This window comes from Papaver somniferum, chromosome 5 (genome assembly GCF_003573695.1).
Source record: "Papaver somniferum cultivar HN1 chromosome 5, ASM357369v1, whole genome shotgun sequence".
Taxonomy (NCBI): domain Eukaryota; kingdom Viridiplantae; phylum Streptophyta; class Magnoliopsida; order Ranunculales; family Papaveraceae; genus Papaver; species Papaver somniferum.
The window spans coordinates 127,518,335-127,540,180 of NC_039362.1; the positions used below are offsets into that span (position 1 = coordinate 127,518,335).

General features: G+C 36.7%; 3 protein-coding genes across 4 annotated transcripts; 1 reads left to right on the plus strand and 2 right to left on the minus strand.

Moving 5' to 3' along the window:
- Positions 1 to 983: 983 nt before the first annotated feature.
- Positions 984 to 1,600, plus strand: LOC113277787. Its single transcript, XM_026526780.1, has 2 exons — positions 984 to 1,140; positions 1,276 to 1,600. The coding sequence occupies exons 1-2, from the start codon at positions 988 to 990 to the stop codon at positions 1,585 to 1,587; spliced, it is 465 nt and encodes a 154-aa protein (XP_026382565.1). The 5' UTR covers positions 984 to 987; the 3' UTR covers positions 1,588 to 1,600.
- A 10,251-nt stretch (positions 1,601 to 11,851) lies between these two features.
- LOC113282651 lies at positions 11,852 to 13,710 on the minus strand. Of its 2 annotated transcripts, none has more exons than XM_026531699.1 (5): positions 13,354 to 13,710; positions 13,043 to 13,243; positions 12,838 to 12,966; positions 12,310 to 12,441; positions 11,852 to 12,191 (listed from the first exon to the last, which is right to left on the minus strand). In XM_026531699.1, exons 1-5 carry the CDS (start codon positions 13,402 to 13,404, stop codon positions 12,078 to 12,080), a joined length of 627 nt encoding a protein of 208 aa, XP_026387484.1. In that variant the 5' UTR covers positions 13,405 to 13,710; the 3' UTR covers positions 11,852 to 12,077. The 2 variants fall into 2 exon arrangements, with proteins under 2 accessions (XP_026387484.1, XP_026387483.1); XM_026531698.1 differs by having other exon boundaries at positions 13,043 to 13,260; positions 13,354 to 13,709.
- Positions 13,711 to 14,269: 559 nt separating this feature from the next.
- On the minus strand, positions 14,270 to 20,688 carry LOC113282653 (ribosome biogenesis protein BMS1 homolog). The gene is made up of 11 exons (XM_026531700.1): positions 20,313 to 20,688; positions 20,109 to 20,199; positions 19,901 to 20,019; positions 18,602 to 18,792; positions 18,245 to 18,455; positions 17,322 to 17,657; positions 16,630 to 16,869; positions 15,947 to 16,168; positions 15,415 to 15,573; positions 15,206 to 15,313; positions 14,270 to 14,585 (listed from the first exon to the last, which is right to left on the minus strand). Exons 1-11 carry the CDS (start codon positions 20,577 to 20,579, stop codon positions 14,487 to 14,489), a joined length of 2,043 nt encoding a protein of 680 aa, XP_026387485.1. The 5' UTR covers positions 20,580 to 20,688; the 3' UTR covers positions 14,270 to 14,486.
- Positions 20,689 to 21,846: the final 1,158 nt, after the last annotated feature.

Below are 21,846 nucleotides of genomic sequence, written 5' to 3' on the forward strand. Positions count from 1 at the left end.
CCAAACCAGTTGGAGCTGTTCCTGAATGCTTAGCTCCAACCATTGATGCGGTCTGTGATGCTTCTTCGCTGGATAGTGATGCATTGGCTGATGATGACGACAACTATGGTGTTGTTCTTTCCACGGACCTTTTGAATGCCATCTTTCAACGACAGTTCACCACTGTTAAATGCATCCCACACCAATGCAGGCTTGGCTTTTCCAGGGAACTAAAATTTTGTCTCGACAAGGTTATGCTAGCCCAGGTAATCTTAACTTGTAGTTACAGCTTCTACTTCTTCCTATTTGTACATTAACTCTGTTTAGACCAAAGAGTTCTGCTGAGGCAAAGTCAGGCAGTCGAAAGAAGCTGCAAATCGCAACAATCAATTAGGCCATTGCGATGTGGAAAGAGCCTAATGGATGCTCGATTCTGGCATCGAAACTTTTGCAGCAACCTGTCCGTTTGGGTAATGGGAAGACAGACTCGAAGAAACAAAGTGCTGCTAATATCCTGGCTTGCCAGAAGAAGATTAGTTGTGGTCATTACTCGGCTGCAATACGAGTGTTTTATTCGTCAGGGTTAGCTCCGCGCAATGAGAGTACTTATCTTGATTTGCAAGATAAGCATCCTTCAGCTCCTCCCCCTGTTGTTCCTTCGGATGCTGTGACAGTCGACCCGATTACAGTGGATTCACGGGCTGTTTTGGGAGCTATAAAGAGCTTCCCAAAAGGTACGTCTTGTGGGCGTGATGGCTTACGCGCGCAACATTTGGTTGATGTCATGAGTGGTGCTGCAACTGCGGTGGTTGATAATTTACTTGCTTCGATTACGGGTGTAGTCAATCTTTGGTTGGCCGGTAAATGCCCCAATAGCTTGGTCGAGTTCATTTCAAGTGCTTCTCTGACTCCATTACTTAAACCAGGGGTGGTATTAGGCCAATTGCGGTTAGCACAGTTTGGCGACGACTGGTTTCCAAGGTTGCTGCTTTTTCAGTCGGAAAGGAGATGACTTCTTATCTAGGCGACTATCAATTTGGAGTTGGTGTGCCGGTCGGTGTGGAGAGTATCTTACATGCTGTAAATTGCTTACTGGAGTTGAAAGGCCACTCGAATAAAATGTCAATGTTGCTTATTGACTTTTCCAATGCTTTCAACATGGTAAGCAGATCTCATCTCATCAAAGAGGTTCGTCTTCACTGTCCATGTATTTCTCGCTGGGTAGAATTTTGTTACTTGCGACCTGCTAAACTCTATTATGACCAATATATTTTGTCATCTGCACTCGGGGTTCAGCAAGGAGACCCCCTTGGTCCCTTGTTGTTTGCATTGAATCTTCATCCTCTTGTGAAGACTATTGTTTCTCGCTGCACACTTGATTTACACGCTTGGTACCTTGATGACGGTACCATTATTGGGGATACTATGGAGGTAGCCAAGACCTTGAGTATAATAGAAGCTGAAGGACCTAGCAGGGGGTTACACCTGAATGTCCGAAAAATCGAAGTCTTTTGGCCATCTATTGATCCCAGAAGTACACTTGATGGTGTATTCCCCCTGACATTGGTAGGCCCTCTAATGGCGTTAAGCTCTTGGGCGGACCTGTGAGACTTCATTAGTGATATGATGTTGACCAGGGTGAATAAGACTGTTCAACTGATGGATGCAATCAAAAAACTCAGGGACCCTCAGAGTGAGATGTTATTACTTCTCAATTGCACTGGTGTGTCTCGTTTATATTTTGCATTGCGTACTACCAATCCAGCAGCCTTGCAATCTGCCACTGATCTTTTTGACGATCATTCACTTAAGTATTTGAGACTCTTAATCACTGGAGACGGTGCTGGGTTTGGTCCTTTACAGCAGAGATTGGATACTTTTCCCATCAAAGATGGTGGCCTTGGCATCTATACCATGGCGGACACCCGTACCTACTGTTTCCTTGCCTCTCAGAATCAGACTGCTTCGGTACAGAAGACAATTCTGGGTAGTTTATTCTCAACAAACAAAGGCTCTGCTTATCAGTTGGCTCTTCAGAACTTTATCCAGGTATGTGGATTACCTCCTTACCGTGTCGATGATACTTCCCCCCCCCCCCCCCTTGCATGCACTCCCTGGCAGTCACTTATTTTGATGCAGTTAAGAAGCAAATCCCAGACCAATTCTCTATGTCTGCAAGAGATTATATTTTTTGGCAGTGTAACCGTATCAAACACGCTCATGATTATTTATTAGTTGTACCAATCAGTGGGCTTAATCAGTGTATCGGGCCTAGACAATTCCGAGCCGTGCTTTGCTATCGCCTTGGTATCCCATTGTTTGTTGAGAATGGCTTATGCACTAGTTGTAACAAATCTATGGATATGTTTGGTGACCATGCGCTTCATTGTGCTAAAGATCTTGGAAGTAAGTTTCGACATGATCTTGTCCGCGATATTGTTGTTGATATTTGTTACAAAGCTAGTGTACCTGCTTGCAAGGAAGTTTCTCTTGGTATTCTTTCGGATGAGGATAAAGACTTGAGGCCTGCCGATATTCTTGTCCTCAAATGGGAAAACGGTCAAGATGTTTGTATGGATGTCACTGGTGTCTCGCCCTTTACCGGTGATGGTATACGTTCTTTTGTCCCACGGGAAAGCTATTTCTAAGGAGGTTTCAAGAAAGCGTGCTAAATATTTTGGACAAGTGCACTTCACTTGGTTATGGTTTGGGATTCCTGGCCTTCTCTACTTTTGGGGAACTCGGTGAAGATATTTTATGTTTCTTTAAGCGTCTTAAGAACTGTCTTGTTAATAATGACGCTAGTAGTGGTTTTGGTAGTTTTATTTTTCATAAATTAGGCATTGCTATTCAAAGAGGGGTTGGTGCCCAGCTTGTTGCTAGGTTGCCAACCACTAGCTCTGTATGATTTGTTTACAATCCATTAATTAGCATAATTTTTCAGTGTTGATGTATATGAATTTGGGATGGGATATTGCAACAGGAATCTACTTTACTTATCTAATTATTTTCACGTCAATTATCTTTTATACTCTTGTTGTATCGTTCGAAATCTTATGATTAAACTTTAAGTTTTTTTAGGCATCATAAACTTTAAGCTGAGAGTTGGAGCCCAGCTTGTTGCTAGGTTACCAACCAAAAGTTCTGTATGATTTATCTTATTTTTAATAAAGAAATAGTTATAAGTTTTTAGACATTATAAACTTCAAACAATAAAAACGATCTCAAAGTTTTTATACTAGATGGTTTTGTTAATGTTAATTAATTTTTCAGAAGATGATCAACAAGTTGAGTGCAAATTATGTTTTGGTATGGAGTACAAAGACTTGTGTACATATTATTTTTCTAATGAACCAAAGGTGATGACATCTATGGCCTTTCAATGTAATTGTAGATGTGGAAAATTCTACTTCTGCATCCAATGGATCTCAAACACACATATCATAAATAAAAAAGTAAGAGATGAACACAACACCAGATATACGTGGTTCGGTATGATTACCAACGTCCACGGGGTGAAATGATGATCTTATTACTCGATTCAAGGTTTACAAGGGATGATTCTTACACACAAATTTACTATTCTCTCACAAAGATGCTAGTATTCTTCTCTCTCGCAAACTTTCCCTCTCTATCTCTTTACAAAGCTCTCTATTTATAGGCTCACATGATGATACACCCAAGTTACAGTGTGAGTCATAGTATATCTTCTTTGATGTTCTTCTCGGGTGATGAAATGATGTTCCTCCCGAGATGTTTACCCGAGCTTGGTAAGTGTGGCTCCCGATATTTTCCTAACCGATGTGGGTTGCTTGGTGTAGTATAACCCGATGTCTCCCTCTGTTATGGTCCGATGTTATTATCCTCGGGCCCTACTTTGACCAGATTCTTCTTATCTCCTCAGCTACCTTGTCAGTGCATTTATTACTCTAGCGTCCGACATACATCTCTTCTATCACATCTGAGATTTGCCTTTACACGTGCTGGCTTCACGAGTCCTTCTGGTATCTCTTTCTTTGCACCAGTCTTTAAGAAGATGATCTGGTGCTTAGCTTCTTCCTTATCATTGGTACGACATTGCTTAAGATCGCTCCACCTGGGTCTGCGGATTATTTACACCTACAATAACAGTTTTGGATGAGATGAATAGAAGAGTAATTAGATATAATATTTTTCTTCATTTATGTTTTTATGTACTGCAGTAGTCTGCAACTCAGTAATTCATAATAATCAAGAGAAGGATGAGAAAGATATAAGCGAATATTTTGCTTCAAACATAATGACTATACGCAGTAAAAGAAAAGTAATTATCGTTTGGTATTCCCTTCCAATTTTAACTAGACCATCAAACCGTAAACAACAAAGTTTAATAAAGCAAGAAAATCAGTGCCACTTGTCGCCGACCATTTGGAAGGACATGAGGACACATGGAAGCAGGGGACAGGGGATCTGCAGCCTATCCGGAAAGTCGTCCGATATAACTAACGACTTTCCGGTTATTAAATGTCACTCAAGGTGGCGGTCTTAGGCTAAGTCATATGGTCTTCTAATCTAGCAGCTAGATAAGCAATCCACGTCATCTAGGGAAACCTCCAAAGTCCTATTGTATGGCTAATCTAGCATCTAGATTAGCAGTCCACATCATCTGGGACCACTGTCCATCGCTTTTTGGTTCAACATTTTAAATTTCAGCCGTCAGATCAAATTTTGTGATTTTTGTGATCCGTGTGATTTTTGTGATTTTTGAGTTCTGAACCATTCAGCGCTTCAATCTCGCTGCTAGTTGAATTGCGAGCACATGATAGGAGAGAGAACTAGTGTTAACTTTTAAACCAAACTTTTTTTTTTTGAATTGCAACACTTAACTGCCAATCTAGCAACTCAATCTAGCCCATAGGACTTAGCCTTACTAGGAAAGTAACAAAAAGGAAAATTCTATCAAGGACAGTTTACAATTACATCCCAGTTATAAGTCGCAATTGAACATAGTACATTTGATATCCATGATTAGTTGCATCTATTGTTTCCAGGGTCGTACCAAGATTTTTAGCGGCCCTAGGTGAAAAACGAACATAGGGGCCCTAAAAAAAATCAACGATTGTTTAAAGTAAAAAGATCAATAACGTAAGTGTGTTTCCAAAAAAAAAAAGAAGAATAAAACAAACAAATATAAGTATGTAATAAAATTTTCAAATGGAAACAACTAGGCAAAAGTAGTTAATCTACGAAAAATTGATCTTCCTGGCCTCCTCAATGCGAATTCATCAATTATCGTATCGTAATCGATGTTATTCACCATGTCGACCTCGATAGATAACATTGCTATGTCATTTAATCTTTCTTGTGACATTGTCGACCGAAGATAAGACTTGATCAACCTTTAGCTTTGAGAAACTTCTTTCTGCAGAGGCAACTGTACCGGGAATTGTCAATAAATATTGTCTACTTCTGATCTTCTAAAATCTATACCCATACATTAAAACCCTAACTAGAAATTGGCCAAAATTAGTACTGTCTACTTCTTATGAACTTAGAAAATCTAACCCATACATTGATGTCATGTAGATTTAAACATAAATAAAAACAAAATTGAAGAATCCTCTGTTGAAATAGTTCTAATCGATGAACTTACCGTACCGAGGTGAATGTCGAGAGATGCAGAGACAACCGTTCCGCAAATGACGAAATCAGTTTGTGTGAATGGATTTAGCCAGTTTTTACTTCTGATATACTAGACAGTAGGATGGGATAAAAATACGATGTTATACTGGGCCAAAATAGTTTAGAAATGGGCTGACACTAGTTTCTTTTTTTTCACTCTGGCGGGCGAATACACAGTTATTAGTAGTATGCATATAAAAAAAAATTAAAAAAAATGGGGGCCCTTATCATCCGGGGGGCCTAGGCAATTGCCTATGTTTCTTATAAGCTTGGTACGACCCTGATTGTTTCTTTCCTTCTAATAATCCACCATATAGACCAAATCTTCTCTTTCTGGTACTTGATTTAGATGATTTCCAATTCCAAATTGTAGTCTTAAGACCAGTCAATACCAAAACTATCAAACAAGAAATAAGGTGACGTTGTAGTGGAGAAATAGATGAGAATTAGGTTCTTGATCACAAGCATAGTGGAGACTGCACCTTTCCAGCTCTGTAAAGAAAATTCCTGGTTTGAGCACATTTGTAACACAAGACCCAAACCGAAAAAGATACTTCTAGAGAAATTTAAGAAAAACAACCCCACACTGCTTATGAGGAAACTTTTGAATACACACAGGGTGTTCATATAATACAGAAGCCAGATAATTTTGTTATTCAGTGCACCTTTTAAGTCATAGGAAGGACAGATTTTAAGTTACGATAAATTATAGATGCTCTTTATTACAATCGCATCGAGTCATGAACACAAAAGGATTGAAGATACAAGCGCCAACCAAGTATCTTTAGACGATTTTCAGTTCTTTGAGACATATTGTATGCAAAGGACACAGATATGGATTTCCTTCAGAAATTGCCTTCTGGCTAAGTGAATAGAACCAACCGTTCCTCCAGTTAAACTACATACATAAAAGTCGACAAATTAAAGAGAACGGAAAACAAACAAAAAGTCCAATTTACTAACATTAGTGCAACTTATGCATCATTGTAGAGGCAAGGATCGCAACTTTTACCTCTTTCACGGAAGTAGGGAAGTGAGAAACAGCTCTTGCGTAAGCACACAACCTTTCCTCCATGGCATCTTGAAACACTAAGCCTTTATCGGATGCTGCAGCAGCTGCTAGTTCTAAAATGAGTATAGATATCTGCACAAAAAATTTGTCTCAGATGTCAAATGATCATTATCTACTGATCTACTGAAAGGTTAGCTCACTCAATCAGTTATGCATACATATAGGCAAAAGAATTTGAGAGACAACTATGCATAGTTTGTAATAGCGAGCTCAACATTTTACATCCATGAATACCACACATATTCATGGTATATATCCAATATAAAAGTTTTACTTGTAATTATAGACCATATAGCATACCATGTCATACTCTAATTACATCAATCCCAATTCCTTCGTTTGTTTTGCTTCGATGAGACATGTCCCTAGGATGTTATGAGCCCTATAATTACTAGTTTCAACAAGCATAAATGTTTTCTCCACTTTCCCCAGTTCATGTTTTTAATACACAAGCCATATTTTTATACTTAAGATAGTATTAATGCATAAGAAATATATTAAGATATTAAGGATACATTATTGTGTTATGACGGTTTAAAAAAATAAAATATTAACGGATTTTTTTTTCTCTAGCGTGAACTTGCAGAATCATAACCACACGATTTAGGGAGATATGTCGTCATCTAACTTAGATATGATGTCATCTAACTATGGTTATCTCCCCGGATAAACGATAACAAAAAAAAAAATCTTCCGATCTTAAGAAGATAAAGATTGATGGGTAAATTCTATCATTTTTGGAAAGAATGTAGAGCTATATAAGAGTAACATGTCACCAAAAATTTATCTTCGAATACATTGTCGCTTGGGTTTTGTAGAAAAAGGGTCAAACCATGTCATAATTATGTTAATATGTCATTGGATCCTACCCCTTATTGAAATCCTCAAATATGTGCATATGATTCTTATACTTTTATAACTTCTGTTTATAGAGATCCAAATTTATCACCTACCATCGACATTCACGAAGAATATTCTGAAATTACATTGAAGGAATCATTATTACTGATGATCAAGTGAAAGAAATTTCTTTAATTTGGGTTTCCATAAACGGTATGGAAAAGATTTATGCTATTGATAGATAATTCAATAAAGAGGAGCGGAATTAAAAGCTTCAAACTTAGACTACCGTTGGCAGTGGGGGTGACTATGTTGGTAAAGTGTTAGAGTGCATGTGAACAATATCTAGTTAAGGTATCTAATATATTACAAGGATTTTGACATCTATGCAACTAGTTACGACTAAGTAAGTTAAGATACAACTTGTCTCTCAAGTTTGATTTATTCTTAGTCATGGAATTACACCAAAGATGGCAATCAAAGGTGTACGAATAAGATTTTTTCCCTGAAACAACAAAGAAAAGTGTAACAATTACCAATAACGAGTCTCAGTTGAATTTCACTTTAGGTTTGTGAACTCTTGTTAGGTTCGCGAACCAAATGGGAACAAAATCTCAGTTGAATTTTCTCTAACTTAGATTCGCAGACTCAAGCAATTAGGTTTGCGAATTTAAGTAAAAACAAGTCTAGGTGATATTTTTCTTGACTCTGGTTCACGAATTTATGTACACCTTCGGTTTGCGAACTCGAGTAAAAATAATATCGGTGGAAAATCTACATAACTTCGGTTCACAAACTCAAAGAGTAGGTTTTCGAACCTATAACTCACAAGATTTTTCTCTCTTGATTCTACTGTAAAATCTTGACAAGCGAGAGCTTGTACTTCGAAACCTCATTAGATTTAGCCATTTGCTTGTCCATGACAAGAACCTTCTTTATATGTCATTAAGTACTGAAGCCTTTGACTTTCATATGCTATATATAGAAGAAAACGGAGTCCAAAAGGAACATAATTCTTCAAATGATGTATTTGTGTGATCTCCAGTCTTCTGTATTCAAGGGTAAATTGAGTGAATCTTATAACAGTACCACCTAAATATATTCTAGCCCGAAACAACTTTAGTAGACTATAAATCAAGAAATAGTTTTGGATTCTAAAATATGACAACATACTTGACATACAAACGCTCGTGGGGTTCGACCGAACATTGCTCTAACAATACCTGGTTAGGGGAAAGATTTTGGAGAAGCCACCTTGTAAGGATATTAACATCTATTGTTGTTAATGTCAATTCAAATGCGAAACATTGTGGAATTATTTCCATTGTAAAATTACAAAGAAGATGCGATTTAGACAATGTCATTCCAGGGTAAATATATTAATTACTGATAATGCTATCAACCAGTTGTTATCAGAGAGTATGGCAGTATGATCTGCAAGAGTCGGGAAACATAGACCTATCACACTTTAATCTTCGGAGATTATAAGAATTTTTTCTAAGAAAATTGACTATTTTTTCGCCATGTTATAATTGAGAGGTTCATCGGAAGGACAAAAAGTGTTCCTTAGGAATCTTTGTATATATATATATATGTAGAAAAAATATATAGAGTAAGTCTCAAAAACAATTGATTACTTAATCAATGTTTAATTGTAACCTAAATAAGGATGGAAATGGAGCGGGGATCTTAAATACCATCCCTCCCGCCCATTCCCTACCCTTATCCATTAGAACTCGGATGGGTACGAGCTTTTTATTGGTTATCCAAATATATTTAAAATTCTGTCACAATCTCGTAAGTGTTATTAAGTATACTCATAGTGACACCAAAAGTGCAAATAATTTTATATTATATTGATAGTAAAGCTTTCAAGCTCCTAGTTTAATTTCTCCAGTTGTTTACAGTCCTTGGTTACAATCCAATAAGCTTGATAGTAAAATAAAATATAATTAACGTTCGAAGTTCGGTCATCAATAAGTAAGCTATAAAAATACATTATGTATATTGTATCGTTGTTAAATCCCTAAGAATATTGAATGAAATAAAAATAAAACCTGAAATAATATTTTTATAACAAAATTTTTAAACTTAGGTATGAAAGATACGAGGAGGGAACTACCTATACATGTACTTGTACCCAACCCTGTTCCTAATTTGTACGGATAAAACCCTACCCAATATGGACGAATTTCCACGGGGTGGATTTGGGTGGGCAAATTTCCATCCTTAAACCCAAACTTTCAAATAAAACTTTTGTTTTCTTTTAATTTACGCCCACAAGAAGTGGACAAATCCCACGGATTTTATTTTCCAATATTATTGCCGCCTCGTACATTTAAAAAATAGTAGTAAAAGTTTCATGGATAATTTTGGAGAGAGAGGAAAGATGGGGTTATGTCTTAGGTGTTAGTATTGGTTCTTTTGGTAACTCGATCATAGATATATCATCTATATTAATTAATAAATGGTTCCTGAATTCATCCTTGTGGTTTTTGGATAATTCCTCAATGTTGTGGTTTGATTATGTTATTTTGTATTAAGAAGTGGTCCTAGCTAAGTATGTTATTTTTGCAATAAACTCTTTATTTTCGTTATGTTTGTTTGAAGAAAACTTTGAAGATGAATCTGCAGAATCAAATTGATCGAAAGTCTTGCCGTACTTGTCCATGATTTACTTTTATATAGCTATACTCGTTTTTGTAAATCAGATACATCCATGGTGTTTTGTTCAATAATTGTGCTGAATTTTTATGTACGGGTACCTATAATACAACATTCCGGAGAAGGTTGTAGGTAGTTTATTAGCTTCCAGATTGGAGTGATACACTTTTGATGTTTGATTAATAGGGCCTAAAAAACCATCAGTAGTTATAGAGCAAGGATCCTTGGACACTCTTAGATGGACACTATCATACATGATTTGCGCCGTTTTTTCCGCATAATTTAAACGACAATGAATTTGAGTCTAATATTTATATGATACATTCTTCTTATAAAGCTATACATTCCTGCCAAAAACGAGCATAATTAGAGATGTATAACACCACCATCTACCCCTTTGAATATCAATCGTTAAAAGTTAATGGTTGAAATTAAGATCGGTAGATGATGAGGTTTGGTATTTTGAATTACACTCATTTTGTGTAGGAATATAGAGTCTTATAAGAGGTACATGTCATCAAAATATTAGATTTAAATTCATTGTCGTTTGGATTTTGCAGAGAAAATGATGCAAATCATGTGTGACAGTGTCCATCTAAGAGTGTCCATGGATCCTCCCTCATAGTTATAATCCTTTGTCAATATTTTGGCGAATTTATTTCTTTCCGTGAGGAAGTTATTTTACGTCTTGTTGACTCGCGTTTTAACATTACCCATCGACCCTTTGTGATTTAATGTGTTACTAGAATGAACGTGTTCATATCTGGATGCCCAAGAACTCACATGCATGCATAACTTAATATACCTCGATTTTTAATATCTTCTTCGTTTCAAGTTATTAAATTTAGAAAAGTAATGGGTGGTTAGAATGCTTATTATCCATAAAGACGTATAATCCCAAAGAAAAACGAAGCTAGCACAGTTTTTTCACTATTTTTAGCGGACTTAACCATTACTAGAAATAGTTGAAATAGTAGTTTACATACCTTTGTCGTTTCACAAGCCGTCTGAAGGCTTGGGAAAATATACCATCTTGAGAACGATAAAAAACCCATACAAACAATAGCTGAAATCATCAAAAGCTCATAGTTCATCACTTACTTGTTCAAGACAGATTTGAACAAGTGATGGGTTTCCAAAATACTTGCGAATTACGAGCTCCACAAACATATTATTCTGAAATCCTTTACCATTGTTTTCCTAATGGCTTCAGATACCTGTGGACATAGCGCGCCTGTTTTCACCGTCACTGACAAGATAATGTCCCAAAACCTTGTTTGACATTGGTTCAACTTCTTGCTCGGGTTAACTGAAGTCTCAAATGTCTCAAGATAATGTTTCATGTCTATTTCGTCAGAGAAGTTTGGTTGTAAAATCTGTTTCTGTGACCTGTTTCCCTTCAAATTGTAGATACTAGACCATTCTCTTGAAATGCAAGGGTTGTAGATGCTCGCAGGATGATCTTGTTGGATGAATTAGAATTTTGTAAATGCCCACGGCCAACATTAACGGAACTGTTTAGTAGAGCTATAGAAAGATTCATATCTTGGCTCTTGTCAATTGAAAGAAAAGACAAAGTTGTCGCAAGTAAATATCATCAAAAGGGTCAGTAGTATTAAAAAGAATCAAATCAAATTTGCAAAAATAACTTCTCCAAAATTTCATGAAATTGAAGCCAGATAATTCTATTGTTCAATGAAAAGCTCTCAAAGTCATGTGGAGGGCAGATTTTAAGTTAAGATACGCAGTGTGCAACAATTGAGGAGGTCCATGAAATGTAGGCCTGAGGATGTTCTTTATAACAATTGTTTCTGGTCATGAATACAAAATGATAGAAGATACAAGCGCTGACAGAGAATCTCTAGACAACTTTCAGTTCTTTAAGCCATGCCGTATGCGAAGGACATGGATCAGGCTTGCCTTCAGAAATTGCCTTCTGGCTGAGCGCATAGAACCAGCCATTCCTCCATTGAAACTGCATTTATAAAAGTCTGACAAATTAAAGGGAAAGAAAAAAACACGAAAAGGGTCGTATCTACAAAAACAGTATGTATCGGTTTAGCGGCAAGGGTCACAGGTTTCACAGCTTTTACCTCTTTTACGGCTGTGGGGAAGTGAGAAACAGCTCTTGCATAAGCACACAGCCTTTCCTCCACGGCGTCATCAAATACTAAACCTTTTTCAGCTGCTGCTGCATCTGCTAGTTCTAAAATGAGTTTGGAAACCTGCACACGAAATTTGTATCAGATGTGGAATGATCGTATTTACTCATCTATTGGAAGGGGATGTACATAGCACTTTATAAGGTTAGCTTCTTCAATCAGTTTTAACTAGGGATAAGAAAAGATTCCCGACTATGGGGTCCAACATTTTACATCCATGAAAAACACCACATATTCTTGGGATATCTAAAACAAAAGTCATATTTGTAATTACAAACCATTTAGTGCTCCATTTCATAATCTAATTTAGAATGAACTCGCAAAATTTTCACTTCATATTCTTCAACAGAAGACAGTTCTCTAGGATGTTCCGAGCCCTATAATTACTAGTTTTCAACAAGCATAAACATATTTCGGAGTTCCTGCTAACGAAAAAGCAGAAAACAATCCACACCATACCTCATTTCTATGCTCTTTCTCTACAACACCCACAGTTGCTCCTGGATGAAGTGCCCCGACAAGCATGAAAGAACAAATCCATATCAATTTCTCTAGCATTTGCTTCTGGAAAGCATTCTTCTCAAGAACCTAAAAACCCATTGCCATCAATAAAAATGAATACACCAACAAATTAGTAGAAACTAATCCAAAACAAAGCCTTTACCTTGCAAGAAAGACCTCCAGCTTGCAACCTTGAAGCCACTGCAGAACCCCATTTCCCATAAGCTGCTGTCAAACCCTCTGGATTAGTATCAGTTTTCCCATCAATTGGAGGTTCTCCAAGCTTTGACACAGCAAAATAAGCAAGCACTTGATCAGCATCGTTTAACCCTTTGCTCTCAAGCCATGGCTCAAGCATCCCATTCTGGAAAAAAACCAAATCTGCTGAAATTTAAGTCCCATAATCCCATCCAGGAGTAATCGAATTCTTTTTCCATCAAAAAACTTTGATAAAGAAAATTGAAAGAAGGGTACCGTTCCATCGAGATTGAGGAGTAGATTGAAGAACAGCTTCAAGATCATCATTTCTAGTACAAACAAGAATTGGACCAGAGAAATCTAGTGGGATTGATTCACCCCTTTTAATGAGTAAGTCATTACCATTACCCATACTTTCTAGAGCTTTACCAACACGTCCACCACCAACAATAATTGCAGGAACAACGTTTGCTGCAGCCATGACTGTTAATGGTTTTGCAGAGTTGACACTGAGTTTTCTGATTGTGGGGGTTTTTGTGAAATTGTTGTTGTACAGAAATGAGGAACAACTAGTTGACACTGCTGCAACCATTATGTTTTTGATGGTAATAAAGCTCGTTGCCATTGGGTAAGTGTAACATGTTTATTGGTTAACTCTGGCTCCAGATGACTCGGTGATGCAAACGATTGGAGCCACACAATTTCAAGATTCATCTATCCATTCTATCTTTGGCCAACATTTTCTGTTTTTGATTTTCTTATTCTTTTTCTTTCTATATTAATTGAAAATATTTGATTGTTCGCTACCGGCATCCCCGTTACTCGGTTTATTTTCATTTTTCAATTTGGCCTAATTTGGCCTATTTTTAAGCAGAAATAAAAAAAGTGAGAAAAATCTTACATGAATTTTTTATTTAGTTCTTTTTTTTATGGGGTCTACACATAGAGTAAATATGGGACCTCATATCTAAAACACCATCTCCAACAATGACACGGAGGTGTAGACAACACTTTCTTGAACACCTTCATATTTAGTAATTGGTCCCTCCTAACTTGTAGGTCCCTACTGTTGGAAATGTATTTATGCCAAACGGGATCTAAAATCCTACGTGTCACTAAAAATTAATATATCCATCCACTCTCGGAGATGCTCTAAAGCCGATGCGCAGTACTAAACAATAGTGATGAAAATAAATAAAACCAAATTATTTCTAAACCAGTGGATTAGTTTTGGATATATACTGTTTGTTTTAAATCTTTCTGATAGTTTACAAAACACAATTTGATTACTTTTCAAATCCCCAGTACCATTTAAGCACCTATTTCGATATATTTGTGATTGTGTCCCCCTTTCACCACCTCTTTTGATTTCTCTATACATCTCTTCCAGAACTCTTGCTCGCGCTTCTCTAAACCACCTCACATCCCTTCGGCCTTCTTGTACACTGTGGAATCTCTTGCTTGCCCTTCTCTTTCTTAAAAAGCACCTCCTTCGGCCTTCTTTTAAACTGTAGAATAAACATTATATCTAATAAATTAAATTCAAGTACATCATACACAAAACTACCTCTCTAAGACAGTTTCTAACATGAGCAAGCAGTTATATATGGGAACAGTATGTTTCATTGAAAAATGAAAAGAAATGGCAACATTATTTCTTTTTTAACATTCATTTTGCGCATCACTTTTGGGAGGTCCGTATGAAACCATATAAGATGAAACACTTTTGGGAGGTCCGTATGAAACCATATAAGATGAAACATTGGGCCGAGGGTTCTTTCATCACTGTGATCATCCTAAACACAAAATCCCCTCGTTCTAAAACTTCTAATTTTACAAGTCATTTAAGTGGCAATGAAACGGCAAGGGGAAAGAAAAAAGTGCTACAGTGGCAAGAACTTCACTACAAGGGCCAACATTCAGTAACAAACTGCAAATGAACAACTTTTGCCTGCACAAGGTCCCTGGGAGTGATGTAAATTGTGCACATGAAATAAGATATACGAAAACATGCTGTATCCTAGAAACATCCCAAATATTTCAGAAACAATGTTCATACATCGGATACTAAACCAAACCAGATTGAGGCAAATTATGGAAGGCGTTGGAGCAGCCCATGAGTTTTTACCTGGTACTCTTCACAGATCGGCATAATATTTCCGGATCTATGCTTCATATCCATAAACACCACAGCACGTCGCTGTTCTATCGTCCGCTGCCTCCTAGCAGGATCATCCTTTGTTTTGGAACAAATACAAGATCAGACACGGACAAATGAAAATTTCAAACTTGAAAGTCCAAAATTAAACCATGATTGAATTCAGATTAGGAGATAACCTTGTCGAGAGAATCCTTAAGTTCACCTACTTGTTTCCACACGCGCATGAAAACTTCATCACTCAGAGAAATTTCGTGCTGAAATGAGCAACTAGCAATTCTTTCTGTAGGTTGATCTCCCTTATTTTTAATTTTACGAACAAGCTCTTTTTTTGCAGCCTGCCCAATAACAATACAATTAGAAACAAAAGAAACAAGCTTCACAGGAATGCTACATCTCCTGATGCAACAAAAGAGTTCAACACAAACATGTATACAACTTGAACATTCACTAGGAGGAATGAATGTTGCCGACTTCATAGAAATCTAATGAGGGTCTAGAAACACACGAGACCGCCTACATGGAAATGATCCAACAATTAGATTTCCTATAAGAAGACAATCTTGTTCATCCATACACCACAGCATCACAAAAACCAATGGATCACAACCTGTTGTTGTAGAATCCAGACACTCGATAGAGCATATAAATAAAAACATGAAACAGCAAATAAAGCATGACAAAACTAGTTTCAACACAAGGCAGCAAAACCTTTTTAACGTTCCCCCGAACTCCTCTTGCAGTCTGAATTGCTACACCTTTGAACCAATCAATTTCAAGATCTGATGTAAACATGTCTTTGATGAGGGCAGTTTTCTTGAAGATCTTGAGAGGAGTCCCAACTTGTTTGCGTTTCTTCACTATCTTTGCAACTATCTCTGCAGCCTGGGTAAAGTCAAGTATGAAACCCGTTGCTGAAATCCGAAATGCAGCCTGGGGAATCAAATACAATTCAATCAGCAAATAAAATAGAAATCAAAACATCCGAGCAAATCAACAACGGTGGTGTTGCATCTCTATCTCACATCCTTACGTTCAGAAAATTAAGGGACAGCTTCTTTCTCAGAAGAAATAAGTATGTACTACACTTGCTATATAACTGAAAAACAGCATACGACAAACATAAAAATGTGAGTATTTATTGGACAGGTAGGCGCAGTAGCATGTCCATAAAAATGTAAGGTCCTCTCTGGACAAGACAAGTCTCTGGGAGTATAGAGTTATTAGCTTTTTTCTCAATTTTGCCAGGCTCGCAGGAAATCAAGCTTACACGGAATGAACTTTTAAACACACATTTTTCCTTATATAGTGGAATACCCCTCTATGTTGCAATTGTAACCAATCAAAAATTGAAATAGCATATTAATGATAAGTCAAAAATTCAAGTAGAATACCTTATTGCCTGCCAGATTATGTACAGCTACAAACCCGGTACCGGGAGGTGCAAGAGGACCCCAAAACATTGCAAGACAATCTGCGTGCTTAGGGGTGTAATGGATTCGATGCAAACGACTGCCACCGCCTTCCTGGGCATATATGGGTCTGGTCTGGTAACGTCTCCAGCCAACTGAAACAATGATAGGCTCTCTTGTCTTCAATAATTTAATATGCCAGCTATGCCGCTTAAGTCTCGCCTAGAAGAACAATAAAAAGTTATATTCAAAAATCGAAGCATACACTTTCCTCGTTGAGCGGTTACAGCATTATAAAAATTACATAAAGAGGAATAAAAAATTACCCCTCATTTTCAGGATCCTTCATAAATACCCATAAGGGTTGTTATTAAGCTTTAGGTTCTAGTTTCTGGTTCACATTCAAATTGTAATAAGTCGTTCAACCTCCCAAGGAGATTGAGTTGACATTTACATACATCAAGAACATACTACTTAAGTTTCACTTAAACTTAAAATACACCCCTCGGGGGTATTTTTACGAAGGACGGAGCTTAAGGGGTATATAAATAATGCTCCCATAAATTACAAAGTTCTGAATACGCATTCCAGTACACGTCCTAAAAAGTGGAGGAGTGCTATGAACTGGATTTACAATTGCAAAATGATAATAAATTTTAAAGTTAGTGTGTTACCTGCATATATCCAATATTCTCCTCTTCAAGACTGATACCTCCAACGAGAATAGGGCAAAAGGGATCAATATTTTTAGTCATCTCAAAAGGAATATCACGAACCTCCAACTTTAAATAAGTTCCTGCTCTGAAACCCTCGATCTCATTGAGATCGTTGAGTTCGTCTATATACTCCGCATCCTTGTCATATAGAAGATCCCCATGACTGGACATTGGTGCATAAAAGAGTCTTTCTTTGTCAGTCACTCTCATTTTGGCAGCAGATCGTGAAGAACATGGATCAGCTAAGCTTGTAATACCATATAAAGGGAAATCACCAACACCAGCAATATGCACCTTGTATCATACACCTTAAATCTGTACTTGCATTGGTGGAACAAAATGCAAGTAACACTTGCGGTAGAAAAAGGATAAAGCATAATTTACTGTTTCTACTACTCATAATAACAAGCATAGGTTTGCAACTACGAATAACACAAACATTTCCTTTTTCATACAAGTACAAGACTCCTAGAGGCCCTTGAGATGTGAAAACTATTCAGTAGCATCTAAGAGGGGTCACTCCATACAGGAAAACATAGAAATTTATCTGAGCTACATCTGTGAATAAAATACGGAAGGGCCACTTCAGTCATGGCCAATTAGTTTTGAGTTAAATGCCCACAGAATTTAACAACATCTTTGTAAGTCTTTACTCTTTTAGATGAGGGCTCATAACAATTCTCATCCTTTGATATGCTCATATTAAGAAAATCAACTACCAAATGGAACACAAACAATAAGATATTTCACAAGATAGCCAAACAAGAATGTGTTCCTAAAGAGTCTATAGTTCTGAAAAGTAATGGAATCAAAGAATATTTGCATGCACAGCCAAATGCCAAGTTTTGAGAGAGTCACAACAATTTAGCTAGAAGAAGTACCTTAGTTCCTCTCTTCAAATTACTGCCCCGGAGATAACCGCACATACCTATGTTTCTGTAGCATTTCTTGTCAATGTGCTCTCTTTCTGGAGAAGTAACATCTTCAAACTGATCGACTAGCAAATATGGATGTGCAGTTTGCCAGGACAAAGGATTGATTTTCATAACTGATATGAATGTTGCTAGATTGTGAATTTGATCCTCCATGTACCTGTTAATTATAAACTGAATAAGAAACAACAATGGAGAAGCAGCAACCCTTAATCGAGACTTGCAGGGTTTTTTCTTCTAGTGGGTCCATTAAATTAAGAATTAGCAAACAAATATACAAAAGTGTTATACATTTAGAAAACTTACATTCCGTTATCGAGACATGATAAGTAGAACAGTTCTGCTCCGTCATATATTTCATTCCAGAACTGGCGACTGAGGCGCTTCTTCGTATGAAGTAGCTTTCCTTCATCTTTGATCTTATCAAGATGTGAGAGGACCCCAATAACATCCGGAAAGCCGTGAGCTTGTAGAAGGTTGAGGAACTCAAATGTTTCCTGAAATCAACAAAGGCATTTTGCAGGAAGAAAGAAAGGCCTCAGAAACCACCAAATGAACATATTTGAAGACATGAGAAACTAAAAATATTTCATCTCCAAATGAACTGATTTTCTTTTGAAAGAGAACAGAGACTGTGATTCTGTGACTTATTCGTTGGCATTACACAGTAGGCATACAAATACAATCACAAATTCGCGTTGTTATCTCTAAAGGTGAATAATTGTCGACATGGTGCAGCTGTATCATGCCACCGAGAGTTATAGACTACTTGATGCTTAAAAAGGAAGAGAAATTGACGAGAAAAAAATCATATTTCATAAGAGTAACGACGAGTGGACGACATTTTGTAGCCGAAAAAGAATTTCCCCGCAGGGACACATACGAACACTAGCACACATTCTGAACACAGCAACATAAAGTTTAACATTTCTGCAACTTAGCTGCTGTATCCACACTTGCCAGTTTTTTGTGTCAAAGAACCAGTACCAATACTCATACCCGCATCACTGTTACACAACGGAATAATAGAGACATTCTAAACTCGGTAATGATCTTCCTAAGTCGAGGAAAAGTTCAGGAAGGTATCACTGGAGTGAATTCAAAAGGTTGTACAAGAAAGTTGATGCAAAATGACTTTTGTATATCGAAGGAAATTCCAAGGAATGGGAAATATATGATTTTGAGAGGCAATCATTTGAATCGTGATTTACTCGCATATTTATTTGCACTACAGGTTGATCCAGTCACTTATGCAAGTTCAGGCTTGTTTGTAAATCTTAGCGTTGTGATGCTTCAATTATGCGAACTCTTTCTAGATGCAAATTTAACTAAGAGGGACAAAATTAAGGCAACATATGCGTTTGATAATACTCATTTGGACTTCAGGTGCGTTATTTGACGTTTTATACTTCTATTTGCTTGATTAACTATTAGATCTAATTTCCATTATCATATCCTAATTTATGAAAATGGATCATTAGAGGATTAACTGCACTCCCAATTAAAAATGTGCAGAACTGATTAAACGTATATCTATGAACCAATATCTGTAAATCCGCTGAAATAGCAGGAATCAAAAATACTGAACTTTCTACTGTGACTTACCATTTCAAACCCATAACTTGCATCAATACATAATAACACCAAATCAGCGTACTTTGCAGCATCCATCATCCCATTCACATCATTTGGGCACTCCACAAACTGTAGCTGCCTATGCTTACCTAGCAAAAATATAAAAGAACAAGATTATCCCATGGCCATGAAGGGTTTATAACAACTAAGACCACATTATGCGAACAACAACAAATACCTGATACCACAGTAACAGGGCCTCGAACGTCATTTAGATGGTGCTTAGTAAAAAACTTCACTAGAGATTTAATCAACAGGGATTTCCCAACCTACAAACAGAATTAAAAGGCGGCATAACCTAATTACTTGAAATAAAATAACTGGGAAAAATAATAAACTAAACCTAAACCAAATTTTAGGTTAAAAGGAAAGAAAATAATACATTGGGAGGTCCTTGAACTAGAACAACGTATGGAACTGATTCTTCCCCTTCGACAGTATGGAGATCAATTTCTGATATATCAAGCCTTTGATGTTGCTCCTCTTTCTGATCAGTGGCTGCTTGTGATTCTGCGTTTCGGGTGTAGTTGTCGTCGTCATCACACTCTTCTTTTCTGTCATAAATTTTCAAACTGTTACCTCTACGATGAACAACTCTACCTTCGTATTCATCGCTATAGGGAATAATCCAAGAAGAATCTATCCCCATTTCAACTCTGTATTACACGAGAAGAACTTGGTAAGTGGCGGTGGTGGTTATTGATTAGCTCCCGTCACAGAGGTTTTCATACGGGAGATTCTAAAAAGACCGTACAGAAAAGGGCTATTTACCTTTTGGTACCGGCTTTCGTACCCGAGATACATTTATCTTGGGAGGATCCCTTCACATTTTTCTCATTGTTTATACTTCCTCTGTCCCTCATTAGACGACCTAGTTATAGTTTGCACAATTTTTAAGACAAGGATGTTGGTAAAATTTAGAAATGATTTAACTCTTAAACTATATCACGGTTTTTCGTAAACTTTATACCGTTGAAAAGCATCTTAAAACACCTACATAACGAATATAAACATAACTATCAAATTATACATATTTATTATAGTAACAAAAATAGGTCATCTATTTATGGGACAAAACTTAAAACCAAGTAGGTCATCTAATTAGGGACGGAGGGAGTATTTCTTTCTAGGGAGGATCCACACTATCTCGTATTTATATTCATACCATCTCGTATTGTTTATAGGGAAAATAATCGTTTGGTCCTTTTTTAGGTGGGCCCATGTCTGTTTGGTCCTTTGGTCAAACGCCTTTACTGTTTGGTCCATAATTATATTAAAAATATTAAACTGACAAAAGTACCCTTCCGTGTTAACTTTTACTTATTTTCTTATAGCAGTTCATTCTGTGTGATGAACCATCAAAGTTCATTCTTACAGATGAAAACCTAATAAAAACCAAATTAAATCACATATGAACGAACTTCATTATTTCATTAAAATTCTACAAAAAATATATTATTAAGAACAAAAACCAACATAAATCAGAGTTCATTTCTGGAATGAAGTCCTCATAAAACCTATATAAGCCAGAGTTCATTTCTGGAATGAACTCCTCATAAAGGGTTATTTTGTTTTTGGTACTTACATTTTGTCCAGTTTTTGAGTTTGGTCTAACATTTGTCCAGCTTGGTGTTTGGTATTTGAAAAAGACGTTGACCTGCTTTGACTTAATTAAATCTTGACTTCCGTTTATAAATTATTAAAATATTTATATAAACAAAACCAGTAGTAATATAAAATAAAATTAATGAATAGTTTTAAAATTGTACCTTTCACTACGTTTAGTATTTACATCACAAATTGCTAAAAGAGTTTAGAAACACGTTAGCGTCCTTATTTAGTATTTACATCACAAATTGCTAAAAGAGTTTAGAAACACGTTAGCGTCCTTATCTCCCATCTCCAAACCCATCTTC

Excerpts from the sequence above, each read along its gene's own strand:
- LOC113277787 (XM_026526780.1), top strand. The coding sequence starts at position 988 with ATGACTTCTTATCTAGGCGACTATCAATTTGGAGTTGGTGTGCCGGTC. Across the intron at positions 1,141-1,275 it reads TTTCCAATGCTTTCAACATG|CAAGGAGACCCCCTTGGTCC; the intron begins GTAAGCAGATCT and ends CTCGGGGTTCAG.
- LOC113282651 (XM_026531698.1), bottom strand. The coding sequence starts at position 13,702 with ATGGCAACGAGCTTTATTACCATCAAAAACATAATGGTTGCAGCAGTG. Across the intron at positions 13,261-13,353 it reads TCCTCAATCTCGATGGAACG|ATTTGGTTTTTTTCCAGAAT; the intron begins GTACCCTTCTTT and ends AAATTTCAGCAG. Across the intron at positions 12,192-12,309 it reads TCCCCACAGCCGTAAAAGAG|TTTCAATGGAGGAATGGCTG; the intron begins GTAAAAGCTGTG and ends TTATAAATGCAG.
- LOC113282653 (XM_026531700.1), bottom strand. The coding sequence starts at position 20,579 with ATGGGGATAGATTCTTCTTGGATTATTCCCTATAGCGATGAATACGAA. Across the intron at positions 20,020-20,108 it reads CCCTGTTACTGTGGTATCAG|GTAAGCATAGGCAGCTACAG; the intron begins GTATTTGTTGTT and ends TATTTTTGCTAG. Across the intron at positions 18,793-19,900 it reads CAAGTTATGGGTTTGAAATG|GAAACATTTGAGTTCCTCAA; the intron begins GTAAGTCACAGT and ends TGTTGATTTCAG.